Genomic DNA, 17304 nt, shown 5'->3' on the forward strand with positions numbered 1-17304 from the left:
GGGGGGGGGGGGGGGGGGGGGGGGGGGCGCGCTGCCTTCAAAGGAAAAAGAAAGCTCCGACGGGCACTGCGGAAAACCAAGCCACCCGTTTATAGAACCAAGAAGAAAAGAGGCAAAGGCAAAAAAGCAAAAAGAAAAAAGAGGAAGTCTAGGGAAGAAATAAAGACCCGAAATGCTGAACGGCCGGCCGCCTTGCATCGAAAAAAAAGCCAAGCATGCCAAGACCTTTTTGGTTTCTCCCCGGACTTTCATATCATGCCACTGATTGGGTTATATCGTTTTTTTTTCTTTTTTTTTGTCTGGAAGCTCTCCCCTCCGGAATACTTTCTTGCCGTGAGTTTGTGTGCGTGTACAAAAAGGCATGTGTGAGTGTGGTAATGGCGCTAGGCTCAGGTTGGGTCCTTTCGCCCGTTGTGGTTACACAGCGCTAGCTTTATCAGCAGCTTTTTTTTTAATGAGGAGGATAAGGAGGGGCTGTGGGTGTGAGTGTGAGTGTTGTTTGTAAGCCAGTCAGATCGGTTTTTTGTTACCCTTTTTTCTTATTTCTTTTTCCGACTTTAGTATTACACAATCCCCCCTAAGCCATCTCCCCCAACAAAAGGCTGAAGCTTTTGGATTCGGCTAAAAAGCCCATAGGGAACAGATAAGAGGTTTTTTTGAGATGAAATAGAGCGAGAGATAGTTTAAAGTTACCGCCACCCACCTCGGAAAGCAGGGGCCATATGTTTGGGGCTGGTACAAAGTAGACTTTTTTTCTCTCTCTGTATCTGCCCAGCGGTTATGTTGTAGATATTGACACCGTTGGACGTTGGGAGGCGGGGGAGGGAGAGCTTATCATGGATAAGCACAGGCTCGCTGACATAGAGTTGAAAGACAAAAAAAAAAGTGCGGGGAGGGGGCAAACAAAGCATTACTACCACGTATAGTACCCAAGGTAGGGAAAGGCGAACTTTGTCTGGAGGGAGAGGCGCACTATGGTAAAAAAAAAAAAAGGCAAAAGAATACACAAAACGATAAAAGAAATCCCCCGGGAACCCAAAAAGAGTAAAAGATCAGACTCGGTGTAGATGGGAGCTTATTGTGTGCCCACCGTAAGTAAACTTACCGGTGGAGAGGAGACAAACAAGAAAACAAAAGAGGAAAAAAAACGGGACGAACATTCCCCCCTTTCCCCATTTCCACTTCGCGATTTCCTCTGCCCGGGCCGGTCCGACTTGTAGTTGGAGGGAGTTTTCGTCCGGTGGCCGCGCTCTCCCATGTGAAGTATCGAGGCTTTATTGTGTGACAGGTTCAAAAAATCAGAGCTGTCCCTTTTTTTTATCCTCTCTGCTTACTTTATTTTTGGCTTTTCATGTGGTAGAGTACCTAGATACCTAGGCCAAAGTAACAGTACATGAAAAAAAACCCGCTGTTGACCGAGTTTTCTTGTCTTTTCTTTTTACACAACTGGTTACACCAGATTGACCACGCGACCACGCACAAGCGGGTTTACCCTGACCAACGGGGAAGCGGCTCAATGCTGTGCCCCTTTCAGGCGTCTCCTACCTGTATATTGTCTTTGTCATTTTTGATTGTTGCCACGATGGATCATAAAACTTGGGAATACCAGACCCCCCTCAAATCCGTATCCGGGCTTTTCTTCTTTTTTTCTCTTTTTTTTCAGACAGTTCCCCCCCGAGTGGCGGCTTTTGTTTGTAATGTGCCACACGTGTCTGTACAACCCGAAGTTACTCGGCGTAGACACTACTTGAGAGCCCAAAAAAAAAAGAGAGAAGGAAAATGAGATGTCTGTATGCGTGTGTATGTGTTTGCGTGTAACCACCCCCCGCCGGGCGGCCCGACTTCCTCAGCCCTGAAACCTTGGCAGCCCTGTCATCTGTCATTCTACTTCTGGAAGGTCTTGACCAAAGTGCAGGGGGGGGGGGGGGGGGGGGGGGGATGGATGGAACAAAGAAAAGAACAAAAGAAAACAAGGAAACGGTAACCGATGGCTTTGCGGCAAGGTGCAGCCACGGAGGGCTTGTACGAGGCGAGGGAAGAAATGGGAGGGGCCTTTGGGAGGCGTTGTATTTTTCTTTGTTTTCCCTCCATCCACAGCATCACACTACAACGTCATTTTTATTCTTTTCTCGCGTGGTAGGAGCTTGATCGGGGGTTTGGGGCTGAGGTTTTAAGAGTTGCGCATGGAGCTGAGCTACTGTCCGACTGGAGAAAGTTATTCCTTCTTAGCCTCTGCCGTTGATATTAAGCGAGAAGGCTTTTATGGTGTTTTTTTTTTTTTTTTTTTTTTTAAAAAAAAATGTTTCTCTTGGGCAAAACAGGTTGTTCTTGGCCAACATCATGACTGTTTCTTTTTTGATTTCGTGGTTGTACGTGGGAGCTCAGGTGAACAGTTTTTCGAGGCTACGCCCTGAGCGCGATTTTACCAGGCTGTTGTGGGATTTAATAATGTCGTCATCGTCCTACCGCCATTTTTTTTGTTCGCCGTCTTACTAACTCGGCGTTTTTTTTTTCGCTTTGACATCTAGTTTTTGAGGGAAACGGAAGGAAGCCGTTTTTAGTGTTTACAAAAAGGACGCATGGCTTTGATTGATGGGGTTTGTCCAAGTCAAAAGGGACATTTGCTGGACGGAACGAAGGAAAATAAACGGCTGCATTTCCTGATAGATCGACCCTAGTACAATGCACGCTGTTCAGCTGCTGCAAACCAACAGCCTTGGCGGGAAACATTTAAAGGTAAAAGATGTTAGGGTGAGGTTGACGAAGACTGTCAGTTTCAAAGAACAAAATAACACTAGCAGGAAGACAACTGAATGAAGATTTTAGGGAGCTCACCAGCACAGAGAATGGACAACGGGTTAATTACAACTTCAAACGGAGCAAGTGGTAGGGTCTCGATCCAATTTGGCGGCAACACAATTGTGCTTTTGTGACTATGATACCATCCTGAGCTCATGCAGATATAGTCACACGCAGTAGAACCTATGCTTAAGGTTGACGAGATGCAAACAGCTCATTGTTCACCAATCACATCACAAGGCAAAGGCAAGCGGGTTAAGATTATTTGAAGTGTTTGTTCTATTGAAAATCAGAGGGAGCTTTAAGTCCCTGAAACATCTCTGTACAAGTCTATTTTCCAGGCTCCGTGACCAAGAACTTCTTTTTTTTCTTTTTCTTGTTATCTCCCCCATGAGAGTCCCAGTCTCTCCAATTAATAATTGCAATGGGAAATATTAAGGGAGGGAGAGTAGCATACACGCTGTGTAAACAAAGATATAAAACCGAAAAAGGAAAAAACCAAAGCAAAAAAAATATATAAGCACCAGATGCCAGATATGCCGCCCAGTTCGTAAGGATCGTCAAGAAATGAAAATGTGGGTGGGGTTGTTGTGTATAAAGACACAAAACACAGAGTATTACAATGGGAAATCAAACCTAGTGTTTGAAGACCCGAAATTTTCCCGAAAACACAACAAAACCCTTTTCATACCCCACCATAAGCCCGACTTTTTGGCTCATGCTAGTATAGCAAAGTCGCTATTTACAGAGCAGCAACGACAGCCATGACAGCGAGTGCCAGGCTGGCGTAGATGCGCTCACCAGCAGCGGTAACGGGGAGGGTGCCCGTGGTAGAGGGACTGGCAGCGCCAGTACCGGCGGGGGAGCCGGCACTGCTGCTGCCAGAGCCGCCGGAGCCCGAGCCGGAACCGGAGCCGGAACCGGAGCCAGATCCAGATCCAGAGCCGGTGCTGGGAGTGCCAGTGGCAATGGGAATGGCACTGGTGACGGGGACCAGACCAATTTCGCCACCGTTATCGGAACCACCCGCGGCGCTGGTGGCACCGGGAGTCGGCGAAGCGGTGGTGAAGCCAAGCTTGGGCACGACGACGGTGGTAATGATGGTAACGGTGCTGCTGGAGCTGGGGATAGGCGAGCCGGCACTGTCGGTGCAGGGGACGACTGTGGTCTGGCTGACGCTGATGGTGGTGATCTCAGCCGGGTTGGTGGCGATGGTGGTGGGCGGGGCAGTGACGGTGATGTAAGAGGTGATGGTCGGGCCAGTGACGATGGCAGGGTTCTGGGGGATGTGGCCAGCGCAGATACCCTGGAAGTAGATGACGGCCTCGGAGATGATCTCGTCGGTCTCACCGTGGGCGTAGAAGCACTGGAAGACGTTCTCGACAAAGAGGGTGTCGGGGCAGTAGCAGTTGGTGTCGGTGTTGTCCTTGCAGCCAGGGTGGAAGATCCAGGTGTTCAAGCACTTGGGAACGACATCAGGGCAGGGCAAGGTGGTAACCGGACCAGGAGAAGTGACGGTGGTGCCAGGGACGTTGACAGTAGTGCCAGAGACGACGGTGGTGGTTCCGGGGATCGTGACAGTAGTGCCAGAAACGACGGTCGTTGTCGCGGGGACAGTGACAGTAGTGCCAGTGACGACGGTAACTGTCGCAGGGATGGTGACAGTAGTACCAAAGATGACCGTGGTAGTGGTAGGAACCTCGACGGTGGTGCCAGGAGCGCCAGGAGTGGTGCCGGGAACGTTAACAGTTGTGCCAGAGACCACGGTGGTGGTGGCGGGGATGGTCACAGTTGTTCCGGAGACAACAGTGGTCGTGGCGGGAATCGTGACAGTAGTGCCAGAGATGACCGTGGTAGTGGTAGGAACCTCGACGGTGGTACCAGGAGCGCCAGGAGTGGTGCCGGGAACCTGGACGGTGGTGCCAGACACCACGGTGGTGGTGGCAGGAATGGTCACAGTGGTTCCAGAGACGACAGTGGTCGTGGCGGGGATCGTGACAGTGGTGCCGGAGACGACCGTGGTGGTGGTGGGAACCTCGACGGTGGTGCCAGAGACGACAGTGGTGGTTGCGGGAACCTCGACGGTGGTGCCAGACACCACGGTGGTGGTGGCGGGAATGGTCACAGTGGTTCCAGAGACGACAGTGGTCGTGGCGGGGATCGTGACAGTAGTGCCAGAGATAACCGTGGTGGTAGCAGCAGGAGGCTGGCTGGTAGTGTCCTTGGGAGGCACCGAGCTGGCGCCTGCCTCAGTGGTGGTAGTCTTGGAAGTCTCAGTGGTAGCCTTAGTGGTGGTGTCCTTGGGAGGCAGCGAGCTGGGGCTGGTCTCCTTGGGAGGGTGGCTGGTGGTGGTGACCTTGGGAGGGTGGCTCGAGGTCTCCTTGGGGGGCTGGCTGGTCTCCTTGGTAGTCTTGGAGGTCTCGGCGGTGGTAACCTTGGTGCTGGTAGCCTTGCTCGTGGTGGTGACCTTGGGAGGCTGGGTCGTGGTCTTCACGGCGGTGGTCTTGGTAGCATGGTCGGTGCAGTCGAAGCTGATGCTGGTGACAGTGACGCCACAGTCCTTGCTGGGCTTGTTGGTCTGGGTCGGGTAAACGATGGTAACACCAGTGGCACCACCGCACTGGCTGTTCTTGATGGTGGAACCGCTCTTCTTGCAAGCGCTACGCTGACGGCAGGTAGATCCATCAGGCATGCCATAGTGGAACTCCAAGTCACAGTCAAACTCGGTCGACATGTGGAAGGTGTCGACAGAGAATTTGTCCTTGGAGCTGAAGCTGGGGCAGTTGGCCTTGTTGCTCGAGGCACGAGCATCGATCGTCTTGCCATTGGTACGGCGGTCAAAGTGGCCACGGCGGGCGACGGACTTGTCCTGCTGGCAGCTCCAGCCGCTGAAGTTGCAGTTGTCATAGCTGGTGAACTTTCCAAGGTTCAGGTCACTCCAGTTGTAGCCAGAAACCTGCTTGCCCTTGCACTGGTTGTCGCTGTTGGAGGGGCACTGGAAGGGGTCGGCACTCTTGAAGGTAGCCGTAGCCCCGGCCACCAGGGAGAGGAAAGTGAATGTCTTCATTGTGGCTTTCAGTATGAGTGGTTGATATAGATGATATAATAGATGAAATGGAGATAGTGTTCTCAGCGAGAGTATGCTATAGTATAGCTAAAAAAGGGTTGTTGTGAAAAAAGACAAGTATTATCCTGTAGATACTTGTTTAGGTGAATATAAAGAAGCGAATGTTATCCAACTCGAATTAACGAATGCTCGAGTGAATGCAAAGTAATGCAAAGAAAGGAGATATACTAGGAACTAAAGCTAGTAGAAGGCTGCACGAAGCATGAGTAAAAAAGAGAGACTGAACAACCTGATGGGAGACGCCGCGGTCGAGACTATATACGAGCCACACCAAGAGCAAAAGGCAGCGGCCCTGCGAGTCGATGTGATGGATTCTGGTCCAGTCCACGGGGAACAATGCTTGTTCCGCCGATATCTCAAGCACAAGGAAACCCACGCATCCACAAAGGGGCCGTGGCGTAGTGGACCGAGACCATGTTCGCTGCCCTGTTGAAAGAACAAAGCGGATGTGGATTCGACATCCAGGGGTTTCTTTGAGCGAGAGAAGCCCATGTCCTACCAAATACCATACCCTGGCCTCCGAACCTCTTTTTTGTCAACCATTCGTACCCTTGTTGCGAATTTGGGTGTCCAAGGTGGTATTTGCTGTGGACATATTGGACCAGCAAGGGGGGTCAGTGCTTTTGGGGGATCAGCAAAGCAACGCCCGACAGTGGTTGAGAGGCCGCACTAACCTACATACGGTAACCTATTCCTGTAGCCGCCAAGCACCATCAGCGCGCGCCAATTCGATTTCTTTTTTTGCAACCGGGCGGCTCTGCCTTTTCCTCTGCCGTCCTGTTGTTTCACAAGCCACCACGACTGTTGAGTTGCAGCAACGTTTGTGATTGCCGTTGCGACGCCCCCTTTCCTCTTTGGAGAAACAAGGAGGAAAAAAAAACTCGGCCGATTGAACCCTGATGGTGTTGTGATCTGGACCTGGCCGCACGAGAAAAATACTACTAGGTTGGATCCGATATCAGGACTGAATTGACCACCAACAGTGGACCTGACAAGGTAACGAGAAAGGGATCCGGGGGCCCAAGTCCTATCGAAATGCAACCGCAATTCTCGCAAGTCGGCAAGGGAGGAAGAACCTGTGGATCTCTTCGACGGCGGACCGCCCGCATGAGCTCTCGTGAGCAGGGATGCTAATTGTAGCGAATGTCTACCGCCGGCCTCTCCACCGATGGCTTGCTTCTGACTGGCTGTGATTACCTATAATGGTAAGGGTTCTATTCCAGGGATCCTCATCGGTAGATGCTATTGCCCAATTGGAGCTGGTTTGACCGAAGAAAAGTCTCCGCCCCCTGCCGCCTACCGATCAAAATAGTGAAGGAAGGAGCCTTTTTGTGCATTGTTATGTAAGTCGGTGCTGTACCTTACGATTGTACGATGTAAATTCCCCAAAGCGTCGATATTCGCAAAAAAAAATCCTCCGGGATCATCTCTTGCTACCGAAAGAGCGAGATTTACGATGATTGGACCGAGATTTGTATTCCCGGTACGCAGGGGAACAGCGAAATTCAAAAGAGACTATTGATCATGGTTGATGTTGACCTCATTTTGACTTGACTCTTGTCTTTTTTCACCTTAATTAACTCTAGGTGCTGCCTGTCATGCCTTCCAATTGTTGCTTGATCCCCGCATGCTCGTGCTCAAGCTGCAAACTTGACAGCCCGTAAGAGGCCATTGACATGTACGGGAAATTTTCTGGCAGGTTTTGACGCTCTTAGCCCATCGGATCTTCGCAGCTGGGCGATTCACGTCACCTGTAGATTGAATTTGTGGGCCTTGGCGTTCTGGATGCTTGAAACGGGCAGGCAAACAAGATTGCAAAACTCTGCAACAAGCAAGAGAATACAGCAAAGAAGAATCCATCCTCATGGATGGTGTTTCTTCAGTCACATTGCTTTTCAAACAAACATCACAGCCATCACGAGGTTTTTGCCCCTGGGCCCGTGCCCCTCAGCTGCCAGAGGTTGTCTTTGTCAACGACGAACCTGAAACAAGGGGGAATCGTTGCAACGGTGGTGGGTGGTGTTTTTTGTTCTCTGTGTGACTTGCGCTGCCTCTTTCTTGCTCATGGTGTGATTCTCAACTTTTAGCGCTGGCTGTCCTGTAACTGGGGGATGGATCCAGAGGGCTCAGCCACCTGGCACATGCCCCACCTAATGCAGGTACGGCGAGCACAGACTATAGCAGCTTGTCCAAGTTCGGATGGTAACCTTGGCAAGTCAGTTTGATGGAAAATCCGGATCAACTGCGGGCGGGTGGACAGGATGCGAGATCGGTTGACAATGACGATTGATCACCGACCCCAACAGGAGAATTTTTTGCTTCGTATCGTGATACACGGGTAATTCTTTTTTGATGTTTCGTTTGGGTGAATCTGGACCTGCCCCCGGAGAGCAAAAATCAAGTTACTTTCTTGGAAACGGTAAAGATCAACCAGGAAGCTCGGTGACACCGGTTTGAGATTTGCACGCCAGCCGGTAGCATTTTTTACGACTCGTCGGCGCGGTGTTGCTCATAGCTAAGCATCAACCGCCAGTTAACCATGTCCAATAAATTTCCCGTTGTCAAGAATTATCAGATGTCGGCTGCGCGGCAACGAGCAGGGGAGGAGTATTTTCGGCATGGCGTTCGCCGAATAAATACATAGTACGTGCTCCAAATATCACAACCAATATAATATCGCTAGGCCCCTCCAACAGCTTCGTAGGAACGGTACTCGGAGCATTTCTGATTAGGATTATTAAATCGGCAGCGCTGGGGGAAAAAGTTTATTAGGTCCCCTTGCACTGTTTAATTTGGTTCGTCTTCCCAGTACGCATGCACCTTGAACGCTGTTGTCATGGTCACCCACGCATGGGCAGACAGAGGGTCCTCCGCAGTAACCTGACCCACACCCGATCCGACTCTGCCGAAATGCGCCAATTGGCCAGACCCTGGAGCAGCGTATCTTTACCGCGTGGTCTTTTGATATCTGCAGACAAACAAACTCATGGTTAACCATCGAATCTTAACCAGGTCTAGTCTGCATACTTTGTAGTGGTACTTTTTAGTATATGGTTTTGCATGTCACATTTTCGCCCCTCCCGCATTAAAAATATCCCGGACCTCTACGTTGCAGTCCATTTGACGCGTTCCTTCACACGAAAAGAAAATAAATAAAAAAAACTTCAATCAACAACTTCCACAACGGGAAGATCTGACCTGCCGTTGGATCCTTTACCACGTTGTACTACGTAAATAGGTCGGGCCCGTTCATATTTATTTATGGCCCATCTACTACATTGTAATATTAAAATCTGCATACCGGTGACAAATTGCAATTCCTGTCGTCACGCCACCAACGTCTTCTCCTTTTTTGGGGTCTAGCCTCCCCCGCGGAACCACTGGGAAAGCCTCAGCGGAGATGAAGTGAGCACGATTTTACTTCTTTTTCATCTAGTCCTCTCTACCAGCGAAATCTCCCACGGAACCGATGGCGACTGGGGTGTGCCCAGGAATATCTCCCGATGAGCGAGAAGCTTAGCATCTAGTGATCACCAATAGACGACGGTCTTGGATTTAACGAAAAAGCACACCCCGAGTACGGTTAGCTATTTCATGCAAATCACACCTGGACTAGGTACTTGACTGTGCCTGCCGACATTCATACGAGGCGTCTGTTTGCCTGGCAAACATGGGTACCTCTTTGTCAGCTTCCTTGCCTACCTGCATAAATAAGGTAGGTTAAGGTAGCTTGTTTACATGCTTGACTAGGTACCCAGTTACATGTTAAATACGAGCTCTACCCAAATGCAGGTGTCATTCTTTGTACAACCACAAATCAAAAGTTAATAATGAGTCAATAGCTAAATGTGACTTGACCGCTGGACTGGCTGATTATCTGGTGCTATTTTTACGTACATCTACGGCGGCCCCCGCAGGCCACGATGAACGGCCGACCTGGCTGGCTACAGATGCGCGTCGGTGGCGCCCGTCGACCGCTTATGTGGGCACGGAGCGAGGGCGATGCCTTGGCCGGGCCACACGAAACATGGGACAGAAACAAATGGTACTCTTTCATCTACCGCCTTGTGTGGTGTGGTTGACTTGCAGCCCGTACGTTTCACATCTAGCCACTGCCTTGGCTTGGGTTTGCTTTCTTGGATTATGAACCCCTAATAAGTGGCTGTGAGAAAAGCGTAACCTCGCAAGCTGAGTGCCAAGTGTGTGTGGTAGGCAGTGGGCAAAAATAGGCCGACCCCTTTCATATGGGCTGGCAGTAGACAAGAAGGTAAATGACTAAGCAGATCAGGGTTTAGGTTGGGTTCGTGCGGTGATTGACAGGCCCAATATGGGTGGACTGCTAACAGTGCGAAGTACAAACGACTTACATACATATACGGACTACATAATCAATCACGCACTATCGCCAGCTTCACAACACACCAAAAAAAAAACCAAAAAATTTGGAGCAGCAGGGGATCGAACCCTGGGCATCTCGCAGCCGCAGAAGAGCCGAGGCAATGCAAAGCGAGCACTCTACCACTGAGTTACAGCCCCATTTTGGCGATTGCAGGCAGAGAACCTACCGCCTTGGTTGTTGGGAACAGGTGGGACAATAATAATTATATACGTCGATCTAAAAGCCACTTTGCATCTTGTTCGCCGAACGAGAAGTGGCAACGCACACAATAAAGACGAGCCGGTCATGCGTGCACCAACGCACACTCAGTGCATGCGGTGACCACCAACCTACTAGCTGCTGGCATCTAGTGAAAAGCAACAAGGTCCCAGACTAATATTACACGCATTGGTTATTTGGACGTGAGTGCACGCTGGGTACGGAGCAGTTTATCACTCTGCCCAAGGAGATCAACCAGAAGCAACTATCCAACGACAAAGACGCATAAACTGCACTCACACTGATGATGCATCGAAACGAAAACACCACCCAAAAGTGTCTTTGGTCCGCGTGGAAAAACAAGCATCACGTCCCCTACCCCGCGGCTTCCGACAGTGAAAACAAAGCCAAGCCGCTTGGCCCAGCTGTGCACCAGAAGATCACCACAAACAAACCGACGCGGTAGCTTTTCCTGCCTTCCGCCGCCAATACGGGGCTGTAACTCAGCGGTAGAGTGCTCGCTTGCATTGTAGGTTTATGCTTCAGAGTGACGATTAGGCAGGGACAACGCCGCCATAGGCAATTGCCGCTGCCAAGTTCCCGAGTCGGGACCATCATTTTGTCTGCCCACATTGGAGTAATGTTTTCGGAAGAGTAACAAGAGCGCACGGAATGTGATCGCTAAAGATATCAGTCTCTGCCTTGCAGACCAGTCTCGTTCGGTTTTGACGACGGCAATTTCAATGTCTTTTAGCTACCTGTTTAAAAACTGCCCGACTACGGATAATATCCACAAATCGATGCGTTGCCATCTAAGCACAAGATTAGGCATAACCTACACACAAACAGCTTTTCAAGCATGATGTGTATCTTGAGACTGACTGCATCACAATGGACTCTGCACACTGCCCCTTGATGGACAAAGGAAATTGACCCTGTCCCATTGCTTTGACGCAAATTGGGTGTTTTGATCATTGCACGCTCGAATGCCAGGTATGCGGGGAAAGCTCTGAGCTCCCCGTGAAAGAAACTAGATCATGATGTTGCACTTTCTCTTCCCATTTGCGAAACTTTCGGGAATTGAGGAGTTGATCTATGTGCGCGACAAGTATCAATCTAGCGCGAACTACCCAAGCGAAAAAAAAAAAAAAACGTTGCGCTATGAGGCAGAAGAAGAAGAATGGAAAAAGCGAGAGCTTCAATCTCCAACTAACTATATCTGTGAAGTTTGTAGCCGACTTCCACATTCAAGCAACTAGAATATAAAAAGGGCTACAGCAAAGCGGTAGCACTCATACCTGCATTCTTTTCTTCGCAGCACACTATGTGCTAAAATGAAAAGTGCATGTACAAAGAGGGAGACTGAACGGGGGTATTGAGAAAAGACCGTCTTTAGAAATATGGTGAGAGGAAGGCCGGAAAAAAACAGTAAGGAGAGCAGTAGGGGTACCAGTAAGGAGATAAGCCAGGAGGGAAATAAAAAAAATCATTGAGAGAAGTCCCAGTAATAGTGTCGACAATAACCTCGTGGCACACTTTAATAGAAAGTCTAGAGGCGAGTTCTGAAGAAAGCAGGGAAAACAATCCAAATAGGTTATCGAAAGAAAGGATCGAGAGGCGCCCTTGATGGGTAATGACGGTCTGTGGATCACAAAATGAGATAGTGTCAGCCTATTGCAACCGTTCTGATACAGGCTGTCACTAGCCACGTGGAGCTGCCCATGGGAGCCCATATCAAGGGTGAAGTAAGAGAGACCATTTTGATGCCAGCCGTGCCGCTGTAGGATTTTTGTCCCTGGCTATCTGGCTTGGTAAGAGGCCTATGAAGACAAAAGAAGCCTTGTGTCACTGTCTACCACCATGAAAGCCCGGCTGTGGACATGTTTAGGTGAGACCAGCTAGATAACTGCCATTAACTGTCAAAATTATTTTCTGTTCCTCAGAACCTTCAAAGGGGCAAACAAGATCTTTATAGAACACTGCCACCACAAGGTAGGGCTTGACTTCCAAACTGGTCTTAGTAGGGTCGAGAACTAGCCTGAGAGGCCTAGTGCCAGGATGTTTATGATATAGGCACTCGTGTATGCGGACTTGAACACAAAGACTCGCAAATAGAATATCTTGCCAAAGTTGCTTCCGTGTTTTAGGTCGTCCACCTTTGCATAACTACCTCAGGAGATTGTCCTGATGATGTCTTGGAGTTTGACGTGAATATGCAAGGTCGATAAGGTAGGTAGGCAGGTACAAATGAACACAATATCAACGAACAAAAGAATTTGGATAGGATAGGACCTGTTGCCAGACCAACCAGACCCAGCTGGCCAACTCACCCAACCGTACATTTTCTACAAACTCTGCCCAACTCACCTTGCTATCACTTCTCCAAGCCACGCAGCCTTTCTCACAACCTCTCCCACAGGATGTCTCCCTCCTCGCCAGCAACTCTGCTAGCAGCCGTGAGTAACCCTTCTTCATGAAAATACTCTGCATCAAACCCCGACACTTCAATACCAAAAACAAAATGACCAGAGCCTTGCATCAATAGATAACAGTGACAAAAGCAGCGCTGATTACCGCCATCCTCATCGTGCCAACCTCCAGGGGCTCACGCCTCCCTGGCGGTCAACTGGTTTTTTTTTTTGATAAATTCCTTTTTTAATTTTCTTTTTAATTTTTTAAGAGAAATCTTTAATAAGAATAAAACACGATAATATCCCCTTGCTTTAATTAATCGTAAACCTTTGGTCTACTAATCGTTGTCAACGCTGACAAAACACGGGTAGGAGGACAGGTAGGAGGACAGGGAGGATAGTTGGATGGAAAGTAGTTAGCCGCGCAGATGAGAAATTGCAGTATTAGTTCCTATATTTGTATTTATGACCCAGACTGCATCCTCTTCAACCTTTCCTCAGCGGCACGCGCTCTCCTCTCCCTCTCAATCCTCATCTTCTGCTCCGGTGTCAAGCCCCTCATCTCCTCCTCTCTGCGATCCTGCGCTGTCTTGGGCACCGTACCATCCAACAAGCCGCCTCCTTTCCTCGCACTGGCACCGCCCTTTTTGGCCCCGGATGCCGCCTCCTCCCGCTTCAACCTCTCCTCCTCGGCCTTGCGCCTGTCCGCCTCCTTCTTGGCCTCCCTCTCCTCGCGCTGATCGGCCTCGGCGCGCGTCAGCGCAGCGGGGACCTTGGCGCCCTCCTCGTCCCATGCCCACTTGTCCTCGCCGAGCTCGGCCCGCGCAACTCTGAAGGCGTCTCTTGTCGCCCGGTCGCCCGCGAGCTCAAAGGCCGTGCGGCCCTGGCCGTTTTGTATTGTAGGGTTCGCGCCGCCTCGGACCATCAGACCGTGCGCAACCGTTGCCGAGTTGAGCGAGGCTGCGAGGTGAAGCGGGGTTGGCGCGTGGTGGTTTTGTTGCGTCTCGGGAGGGTGGAAGCGGAAGTCGGGGGACAGGTTGTTGTTTTTGATGTAGGTCAGCAGTGAGGGAAGTTTGGATCGTCGGATGAGGGCCTGCATTTGTTGAGTGTGGAGCTGTGCCGTCTCCTCTTCCTCGCTGAGCTTCTTGACAGGGGCCTGCTTGGGCGCCGGAGCTTGCTTCTGTTCCTGCTGCGGTGGTTTCTCAACCACGGGGAGGATCTCCCGGACCTTGAGTCTTGTGAGCTCGATAAAGGACCGCATGAGCTCGTTCTGCGTCGCCCTTTTTGTGCTAAACGGAAAACCCCTGAGCCTCGGGTCGTTTGCCCTCAACACCTGACCATCGTACGGCCCGAACAAGGTCCTCCTGTTTGTGACGCCTGTAGCGCGTACAAACAGCAGATCAGCAGTGTCAAGCAGACCCTTCCAGTCAGCGAGCAGGTTCCGCACATCCTCCACCAGGGCCTGCTCGTTGTATCGCCTCAGCGACGAACCGGCCGAGTGCGCGGTGCCCTTGGCATTGTCGTTGGCCGATTGCGAACCACCCTGCTTGCGGCGCGTCGTGTAACGGTGAAAGGTCTTGTGGGCGAGGACGGTCGCCTCGCGGTTCAGCGGGGCGGATGATTTGGACTTTTTGGGCGCCAGGGAGACAACCATGGCGGCAAAGTGGCCACCACCTATCATGCACATGAAGATGTGTCTCCCGGTGTAGGTCGCTGCAGATGGACCCATTGTGCCGTCCTTGTTTGTGAGTGGTTTGGGCATGGATATTGGGGCGAGCTGACGGGACTTGACGGAATCTAGGATCTTGTCTTCTGTTGCCAGCTCCTCATTTGTGAATATTGCCCTGTAGATGCCATAGTAGTGGTTTTCTGGCAGTTGGGGAGAGGTAAACCATATTAAGGGTGGTGTGCCTGATCCGCGCGGGTTCTTTGAGCTTTCACCTTCTTCTTCAGCACTCTTGTCTTTCCTGCTCTTGTCCACAATATTTGCTTGCTTCTTTAAAAGCGTGACGAGCGTCGAGTCGCCCTTGGCCTGTTCATCTTCGTCCTCGGTAGAGTCGTCCTCTCCCGATAGACTTTCATCCAAGTCGCCGATTAGCTTTTCAAACTCTGGTTCCGATACCGGGTTGAGCCCACGCAGCTTCTGCTTCAGGTTGTAGTGGTGCCAGTCGGACTTGAGGTGACTTCGTTGCTCCTCGAGGCCATCAAAGGATAGACCACAAAGCGAGCAAGCTTGGGATCCCACTAAGGAGGAGCTGGTTCCGGTAATTTCTGGTGTTTGAGGTCGGGATTCGTTCGGTGTGGAAGTTTCGTTTTCTGGCTCGTTGGATGCGTCGGCGTCGGCCTTGAGAGTAAGTGAGCCGAGGACTTCAGGAGGCAGGTCGTAGATGTAGAGTGGGCGCCGCAAAAGGGCGTCTTCTTGCGGAGGCATTACGAGAGTAGACAGAGGATGAAATGACAGACAAATAAGCAGATATGACGCGCAATATGCCAGGTATGGAGAGAAGTGTAATTCTAAACTTCAAATTATGCGAACCTCTAGGATACCAGATCTGATCGTATCGACGTCCCGTCGCGTCCTTTTAAATTACTTGGTTGCTGAGGGGCGATGACGATGTTGCTTAGTGGGGCAGTGCAGCGCATATGCGCCAATTCCGTTATCGATAATGTGGCATGTGGGTTCAGCTGCAAGCCTGCCGCCGGTGTGACTGTCTTCATTGTTCATTCTGAATCATTTCATTTTGATGGGTTTTTAGTCTGGTGAACTGCTCAAGAAACATGCACAGAATAAGAAAAGCCTTCGATACATTCCATATCTACCTAGGCCCCTTACTTATCTATCCAAGCAAACAACAAAAAAAAAAAAAAAAAAAAAAAAAAAAAAAAAACGATAATCCGGAAGCACCCATTTCCCCATGCAAAGTCGCTGTAGCTAACCACCTTAAATTGGCTAATCCGAAATATCCGATCGCTCATAGATACCCTCAAACCGCACCTTCTTTGGCGTCGTCGGTGTCGTCGGCGTCAGTGGTGTTGTCGGTGCCACTGGGTACATCGGGCTCACTGGCGTCATCGGTATCGGCTGCTCCGTCTGGGTCGGGTATCTAGCTCCGTGCTTCACCCTGTAGTACCGGTATCTGAGTCCATCCTGCCGTTCGTCGGGTTGCACCGATGGCACTTGAGGCTTGGTTGACGATGTCGACCCTCTCTTGGTTCTAGAGGAACGGTGCTTGGACCCAGATTGCGCGTATCGTCCGTCCGTCTCCACCGGTGTCGTCTGTGTCTTTTCCCTGCGTCTCCGTTCTTTGTCAAAGTGGTACTCTGGTTCACCCCTCGACGGCCGCCAGTAGCTGTGGTAATATCCCCCCGACATCTCAGGCATCCAGGCATGCGAAACTGAAGACCTCCGCGACGTACGGCTTGTCGCGGCGGTGGGGTATGCATACTGGTTGTCGACCCAGTGGTACTGATGTTGTTGGTGATATTCTCCGTACTGCGGCCAAGGTTCACTAATTCGGTCAGTAGATCGCCGACGGTAGCCATACTCATCGTCATGGTACGCGTACTCCCTCGATGACCGCCTGGAGGCCTTGGCACGGTGCTTGCGGTCTTCCTCGTCTTTCCGGCTGCAAAGCTGTGGCAGGGTCTACATGTTAGCCATATCAGTCGAACTTAGATTCAAGGACGGAACCAAGATGCTAGGTGCTTACATCGGATTTAGATGTGGATTGTCCAACATACGCCCACGAGAAAGGCGTTTTCTTGGTTCGACTGCTGTCGCCCACTCCAAATGACTTCTTGACAAACTTGCCGAGACCTTCAGCCATCACCCCCAGGGGGTCCCGGTGAAAGTTGGACTGGTCACGACGCCGGTCATCTCGGTCCTTGTCTCGGCGGCGCCGGTTCGAATCTCTGTGTCTGCGATGCTGGTCACTATCGTAACCGCCAAGGTCGTCGTAGCTGTCACGTCCTCTCCAGTATGAAGAAGCACTTGAGTATATGTACCTTGACATGGGTTATTGGTTGGGGTCGTTCTTGTTTGTGAGTTGGTTCAAGTTGCTGGTTGCTGCTTGATTGCTGCTGGTTGCTGGTCTGATCAGGCAAAGACATGGGAAAGGGTCTGGCATTTGTCTAGGACAAGCGTCCTTGAATTATACCCTTTACCCCCGACAAAAACCCTTTCATCTCCGTTGACCGTCAAAACGGTTTCGTCAATGGGGTTGTTCAAGAGGCGCAGCGGGAGCAACGATTCCCCCTTTGATGTAAGGCTGTGGTTTTCCATTGTGTTGCGAAGGCAACCCCCTCGAGGCGCGTTCATTCATCTTTCAATGCTCTTTGCACCGCAGGAAGCACAAGCCAAGAGGCGTCGT

The 17304-nt window shown here is 50.7% G+C and overlaps 7 protein-coding genes across 7 annotated transcripts; 3 read left to right on the forward strand and 4 right to left on the reverse strand.

Moving 5' to 3' along the window:
- Window positions 1-3541: 3541 nt before the first annotated feature.
- On the reverse strand, window positions 3542-5866 carry PgNI_10284 (uncharacterized protein; the record flags this gene model as incomplete). Its single annotated transcript, XM_031130257.1, has 1 exon — window positions 3542-5866. The coding sequence occupies one exon, from the start codon at window positions 5864-5866 to the stop codon at window positions 3542-3544; it is 2325 nt and encodes a 774-aa protein (XP_030979749.1).
- Window positions 4180-4681, forward strand: PgNI_10285 (uncharacterized protein; the record flags this gene model as incomplete). The annotated part of the gene is made up of 2 exons (XM_031130258.1): window positions 4180-4217; window positions 4306-4681. Coding segments are annotated over 2 exons (414 nt in total), but the record flags the coding sequence as incomplete, so codon positions are not given.
- A 2528-nt stretch (window positions 5867-8394) lies between the features above and the next one.
- Window positions 8395-8822, forward strand: PgNI_10286 (uncharacterized protein). The gene is made up of 2 exons (XM_031130259.1): window positions 8395-8569; window positions 8676-8822. Exons 1-2 carry the CDS (start codon window positions 8466-8468, stop codon window positions 8749-8751), a joined length of 180 nt encoding a protein of 59 aa, XP_030979751.1. The 5' UTR covers window positions 8395-8465; the 3' UTR covers window positions 8752-8822.
- A 4575-nt stretch (window positions 8823-13397) lies between these two features.
- PgNI_10287 (uncharacterized protein) lies at window positions 13398-15365 on the reverse strand (the record flags this gene model as incomplete). The annotated part of the gene is made up of 1 exon (XM_031130260.1): window positions 13398-15365. One exon carries the CDS (start codon window positions 15363-15365, stop codon window positions 13398-13400), a length of 1968 nt encoding a protein of 655 aa, XP_030979752.1.
- Window positions 15366-15600: 235 nt separating this feature from the next.
- PgNI_10288 (uncharacterized protein) lies at window positions 15601-16062 on the forward strand (the record flags this gene model as incomplete). The annotated part of the gene is made up of 2 exons (XM_031130261.1): window positions 15601-15636; window positions 15913-16062. The coding sequence occupies 2 exons, from the start codon at window positions 15601-15603 to the stop codon at window positions 16060-16062; spliced, it is 186 nt and encodes a 61-aa protein (XP_030979757.1).
- On the reverse strand, window positions 15885-16947 carry PgNI_10289 (uncharacterized protein; the record flags this gene model as incomplete). The annotated part of the gene is made up of 2 exons (XM_031130262.1): window positions 15885-16568; window positions 16645-16947. 2 exons carry the CDS (start codon window positions 16945-16947, stop codon window positions 15885-15887), a joined length of 987 nt encoding a protein of 328 aa, XP_030979758.1.
- Window positions 16948-16950: 3 nt separating this feature from the next.
- On the reverse strand, window positions 16951-17216 carry PgNI_10290 (uncharacterized protein; the record flags this gene model as incomplete). The annotated part of the gene is made up of 2 exons (XM_031130263.1): window positions 16951-17065; window positions 17092-17216. 2 exons carry the CDS (start codon window positions 17214-17216, stop codon window positions 16951-16953), a joined length of 240 nt encoding a protein of 79 aa, XP_030980286.1.
- Between the last annotated feature and the right edge of the window lie 88 nt (window positions 17217-17304).

This window comes from Pyricularia grisea, chromosome VII (genome assembly GCF_004355905.1).
Source record: "Pyricularia grisea strain NI907 chromosome VII, whole genome shotgun sequence".
Taxonomy (NCBI): Eukaryota; Fungi; Ascomycota; class Sordariomycetes; order Magnaporthales; family Pyriculariaceae; genus Pyricularia; species Pyricularia grisea.